This window comes from Vespula pensylvanica, chromosome 5 (genome assembly GCF_014466175.1).
Source record: "Vespula pensylvanica isolate Volc-1 chromosome 5, ASM1446617v1, whole genome shotgun sequence".
Taxonomy (NCBI): domain Eukaryota; kingdom Metazoa; phylum Arthropoda; class Insecta; order Hymenoptera; family Vespidae; genus Vespula; species Vespula pensylvanica.
In genome coordinates this window covers 7,345,181-7,351,446 of record NC_057689.1, presented here as the reverse complement: position 1 = coordinate 7,351,446, position 6,266 = coordinate 7,345,181, and the positions used below count along the sequence as shown (strand labels likewise).

The window sequence follows — 6,266 nt, the reverse complement described above, 5'->3', positions numbered from 1 at the left end:
CTCTCTCTCTCTCTCTTTCTCTCTCTCTCTCTCGTTATACATTCGACGAAATGGAATTCTTTTCAGGAAATCGTTGTTGAGAACGTCCGGTCCTTTTTTCGACTATTTCCCCGAGAATTCCTGTGAATAATGAAAAGGGGTATTCGAGTCGGTGGCTTCGTAAAGGAGATGTTATTAGATTTTTCGGCTCTCCATGGCTCACTCTCTCCTTTTCTCTCTCTCCCGGTCTTCCTTACAAAACTACCACTTCCGGATTTTTAAGCGCGCTCACTTATACAATAGCCGAGTAGTAAGTTTATTTTATCTTACTTTGTTGTTCTTTACAGTGTGCTACTCAAAATTCATTTCACTTAGTTTAAAGAAAGTTTGAAACATCGAAGGAGAACATATTTTAATATATTATATATTTTCAAATATTTATAATATCCGAAGAATCAAAAAAAAAAAAATTATATCTACTATAATAAACTCTTATGAGAGATAGAGAGAGAGAGAAAGAATAGAGATGAAAAGATATATTAGATTTATTTCGTTCACAATCCAATCCATTTATTGGATCGAGTAAATGCAGGAAATTTAATAAACAGTTGGATCCTAGAGAAGATAAATCTCCTTGAAAGATCATATCCTCCGTTTAAATAACGCTACTTTTCTCGTTAGTTTCCCTGAAGCGTCGTACATCCCGCAATTCCAACACATATCAGGATCTCCTGTTAAAAACGAGATGGTCAACCGTGGCCGTGCTGTGTGTACCGGGCAATGTGGTCGTCCAGGCGTAATACGTCAACGTGACGATTACATATTACACGTGTCGCGTTACGTGCCAAAGCCAGCCGACACCTCACGTGTCGCCCGCAAATCCATTCGACGACGCACGTGTCACTTATTGAGAAACTTGCGTTCGACATTGTTATAACGCGAACGCATCCGTCTACTTTGCCAATCTTCATTAGAAGAATTACGAGTTCGTTCAACATTATAATATACAAACACAAAGACAGACGATTTCAAATTACAATTGCATGTATTATGATCACGCGAATGACTTAAAAAATTAGGTTTGCAAAAATTCAATGGATCTTCTTTCTTTTTCTTTTTTTTTCTTTCTCCTCTTATCTTACTTATTACTCTAATTAATTAATCCTACCAAATAATATATGCGATTCAAACGCTTTCCTAATTATCCTACTTGAAATATCTTGGAAATTAAAACGAATATATCTACGTTATGGTTATATCCGTTATACGAAATTGTAAAAAATTCAATATTGCATGGTCGGGAATGAAAAGAAAGAAATATAAAGACAAAGATACTCTTTCTCTATTTCTATTTTACTATTACGAAGCAGAATGGTATACGATTATCCTTGGCCGCGGTTCGTGAAGCAACCAGCCAGAGCTGGGATCCCTTGGCACGCTTAAGCTCTCGGTTCGATGTCTTGTTACGGTAATCCGCGCTTAGCCGGTTGCTTACGCAAGCGACAATGCGACGCGATCTTAGGCGAATATCTGAAATAACATTGAACTTCGTATATCTGCTTGTTAACTTTTTCCTCTTCTTTTCTATAATATCTTCGATTCGATCGACGACTTTTAAAAAGTATTTCCGACGAGTTCCTTTGAAATTTATCAGACATGATAAGTATCTAGATAATCTTCCCTCTAATCGAATAAAATTCTATATGGATCATTGACGCGAGAATTGACGATAAAAGTGGTAAAATTTATAGTACAATATCATGATTAAAAATTCATGCCTATATATGAAAAGTTTTTAAGAGTTATCGGTCTATAAGTTTTTATCGAATCGCATCTTGTTCGATCGACAAGTTACGAAGTAATTCTCCCTATACTTTTGAAATCGCACTTTCGAAATAACGAGAGACCAAGTACGCGTGTTAGCAACTAAAGTAGAGTCTCTTTACGAGCCCCTTAGGCAGAAAACTATTACGACAGGTGATATGGAAAATTCTACTACTTTAGCTACTCTCTAGTACTTCTCTTTAGTTTTCGGTATATGCGGAAACGTACCACTTTCGTGCTATGATACTTAGAATAAATCAAATCTCGACGAGAGTAGGATAGTCGAAAGCACTCGGTACAACGAACGAAGCCGAACGAGAAAAGCTCGCTATCTTCCGAAAACGTATAACGAATTGCGCTGTTGGCTCTCTGGCGTTGCGTCCTGACGCATTTTCCCGTTAAATACTGTTTGCACTCTGCTCGAGGATTATGGAAACGTCAAGAGCGACGGATAAACGATATAATCGGAAGAAACGAGCTTCCATCGTAAAACTTTCGAGGCTGCGTTCCCGTAGATACGCGATATATAACATGGTAGTACATACTATACGCGGTATACGTTAGAGTTATGATATTTTACGATAGTGTACAACAGTTCGCCTATATTTCTCTATAACCTATTACTTCATACATTAGAATAAAGATAGAAGATATATAAAAAGGAATTTCGAAAGATTGTAAATACATTCATTTATTAGACATCGAGCTTTACCTGTAAACAATTTTTCTTTTCTCTCAAAAGCAACGATATTGGAAAATATACTTTTTATATTTTAAAGTGTTTTTAATTAAATAGCTATTCCATCGAAGATTTTCCTAAAAGCGTAACGAAAGATTAATCCGTTCGGAAGCGATTCGCGAAACGCGTGTACGCTTTTTCGTTCTTGCAACGACGCGTTTTCTACGATCGTATCCAATTTCCGCAGACTGATCGCGATCGTTTTAATCGTTCGATACAACCGGGAATACTCTCTCCGTAGGATTCGATCGATCGAACGTACATAGGTACTACCTAGGTACCTTCGTCGTGGCCACGGCGTATCTTTAATCAGCGAGATTGCAACTGGGCTAAACAATTACAACGGTGTATCGGCTTGTTACCGATATCTACTGAGCTCTTGCATGGATTCACAGCACAGCTTCTCTCTCTCTCTCTCTCTCTCTCTCTCTCTCTCTCTCTCTCTCTCTCTCTCTCTATGTGCATTTACGTGCTCACCACGACAATAAAAAGGATAAAAGCACGTTGCCAAGATAAAAATGCAGTTACGATATTCGTAACCTGCCGCGACATACAAGGGAGACCACCACGTCGCGTCGCTTCGCGAAATTCACTACTCTACTACGCCGAGGAAAACCGATACGTGTTGCCTTTTCTCTTTTATGTTTTTCCATTAAGATCGAATTACACGCTACGATACATTGAAAATTCTAAGAACAAACAATGGCAAATTAATAATGCGCCGTTAATAAAAAAATAATATTTCATTTTGTACGTCTAATCATTTTCCATGTTTTTTCATTATGTATTATAATAATGCATTTACATGAAGAAAGAAAAAGTAGTCTTTCTAATAATTCTAACGATTTCTACAATCTTTTCTATTATGTTTCTGCGTAAAAATATTTTCGATTTCGTTCGTAAAACGAATTCGATAAAATAAAAAGATTTTTTTCATCTTTTTTCTTCTTTCTCTTTTGTTTTTCAAAATAATTTAACATTTCACGAAGTAAAATTATTATTATCCGGTTATTCCAATATTCATTTACTTCGTAGCTATCCGAGAAAAATTTTCGTATGCTTGAATAATATTATTAATCCTTAATCTAACAAAACCGAACACACATATTTAATATACACCGTCCAAGTTCGAAACGTTTACTTATTAAAAATATGTCAGCGAATGTTCGCATTAGCAACCAACCCAACCAACGGAACAACCTGTTGCAGTTAAATGCTATATAATTTTTTTTCTCAGATATAATCTCTCTACACACATGACAGTTTATTTTTTTTTTTGTTCCCTCGATGTATAATATTTACGCCTCACAAATATTTACACTTTTATGCGAACTGGAATATCTATTGTTTTCATTTCTTCGACAAGTTACAAAAATCTATTTTCTTTTAGTTTGATGTCATTGCTCGAACCTATTCTATAAAACATAAAGTATACAGAGAAGAAAAGAAAAAGAGAAAAAGCAGGAGGAAGAGGAGGAGAAACGAAATTGCATCTCGACGCAATTTTCGCGAAGTAATATAACTGGCCACACTTTTCTATACGAAAAATCAGGACCAATATCAATTCAATTCTCTTCGTGGTATGGCGAACATTATCGTAAAATGATTTCTCACGTGTTCGTATTCAACGATCAAAAAGAGAATTTTTGACGAACGCCGATCGTTTACGTTATGTCCGTCAAAAATTCTCTAGAAAAAGTTATGAAAAATTGTTTGATAAGTCGACCCGAAGCTCAATTCTGTTTCCAATATCAAAACACTCTAACATTATAAATCGTGTTCCCATTCGTCATACAGCGAAATTCCCCAGTTGAGGAATTCATCGTCGATTATATTAATGTCCGTGCGATATGTATGGCTAATAAAATAATCAGCGACAGTGATTCGAACAAAAAAAAAACGAGAGAGAAAGAGAGAGAGAGAGAGAGAGAGAGAGAGAAAGATGAGAAATCGAGAAAGCGGTGACGCGCGATGCCCGAGATGAAACATGGACAACGTTTTGTTCGTCGAACGATATGGGACGAGGATGCATTGAGTTTGTGTGAGTGGATCGGAAAAATCGACGGCTTCGAACGACGTTGTTCACTTTTTTTGACGCTTCCGTATACTATAGCTAGAATACGGAAAATCAGGATCCTGTAAAACGATATCGACATTGTTCGAATACTCGAACGTGAACAAAATTTCATTGAATCGAATTCATCCAATGAATCATACCGAATTGTATTTATAGTAGGTACGTATATAGGATGTACTATATAATTCCATCATCCAAAATATATTATTAGAAATAAAAAATTGGTTTTATATATAAATAAATATAGATATAAAATAAAAAAAATATATATATATATATACGTACATATTTGAAACGATAAAAATACATGATACATTATATATAATTTATATCCTATATGTATATAATTTTAATCGAATAATAACTTACAAGGACTGCACTTGTAAGCGACCTCGACGTACTTTGGAAGACCAGGACACGGATCTCCTTGGAAGGTCTTCGGATTCGTGTTGAATTTACACTGCCTCTTCTTCTGACACATCTCGACGACCGTCTGCAACAGTGAGTACTAATGCGTCATTCAGATGATCCGCTCATTTTATAGCGGGACGCGCTTCCATAAAGTAAATAATTACAGTAAGTAGTGGAGATGGAAGGTAACGTGAAAGTATCTCTGTATATGTTTGTGTACATGGTATATGTACTTCCGTATATGTGTATATACGTATGTTGACATATAAAAGAAAAAGGTCGTTTCAAAGTAAGCATCGAAGAGATATCTTAACGTTATACCCACAACGGCAAAATAAAAATTTACTTGGAAACAAAATATAATATAAATATATTATAATAAAATAATTATATATTGGAGTACAATATGAGAGATCGATTGCAGAAATATATTCGTGAAAGTTTTAACGAAGGGAAATTCAGGACATCGAGGAGTGGTCCTGCGATAAAAAAAAAAAAAGAAAGAAAGGAAAAAGAAAAGTGGAGGAAAAGAAAAAAGAAAAGGGAAAGAAAAATATCAGGAGAGAACGAGTTTCAAATAATGACGTCACGATTTTTAATTAAGAGAATTTTATTCAACGCGGTTATTCGTTAACTATGCGAAAAAATAAAAGAGAAAATCGTTTCTATCAAAGCGAATTTCCTAGTTCTGACCAAGGCGAGTTCGCAACATTAGATACTTCCTCTCTCATAAACCACGATCATGGCACCAGCTATCCATACGGTGATTGTTTCGGATTCCTGAAATTCTGTCTTCACCGGAAATTTGTGGAAGCTTCGATCGAACGAGTCGCGCAGCTGCGAGAAGTTTGGAAGCATATACGTAAGGATGAAATTAAATTTGCCCGATCGCATAACTGCGGTTGGCAAGGACCATCTACTATTTTACCATACTTCATGTTAATGGCTATGACTTCTTTTTTTTTCCATCTTTAATAAAGTTACATTATTACATAGATAGGTGTACATACGTTTTTATACGTTCGTATAAAATTTAAACAAGAAATGTAGTTTCTTTTCTCGTTAATTATAATTCCAACACGAAACGTAAGTACGTACTTTTCGCATTTTCCAACTTGAAATGAGATTCATTGAGAAATCCTTTAACCCATATTAATTTTAATAAAATTCCATCTTACTAAAATAGCTAACTGATATTAATTAGGTAGGTACGTATAAAAGAGAAAGAGAGAGAGA

The 6,266-nt window shown here is 35.4% G+C and overlaps 1 protein-coding gene across 9 annotated transcripts in view; it reads right to left on the bottom strand.

Moving 5' to 3' along the window:
• The window catches only part of LOC122629608 (protein eva-1), a 237,105-nt gene that overhangs the window by 38,331 nt on the left and 192,508 nt on the right, over positions 1-6,266 (bottom strand). For 8 of the 9 annotated variants that reach the window (XR_006327308.1, XR_006327309.1, XM_043813198.1 and 5 more), the window contains one exon: positions 4,989-5,127. Coding sequence is in view for 7 of the 9 variants with exons in the window: in XM_043813198.1 (XP_043669133.1) it covers positions 4,989-5,127 (139 nt within the window). In the remaining 2 variants the exon portion in view is untranslated. The remainder of the gene's footprint in view (positions 1-4,988; positions 5,128-6,266) is intronic. The other variant, XM_043813197.1, reaches the window with a different exon arrangement.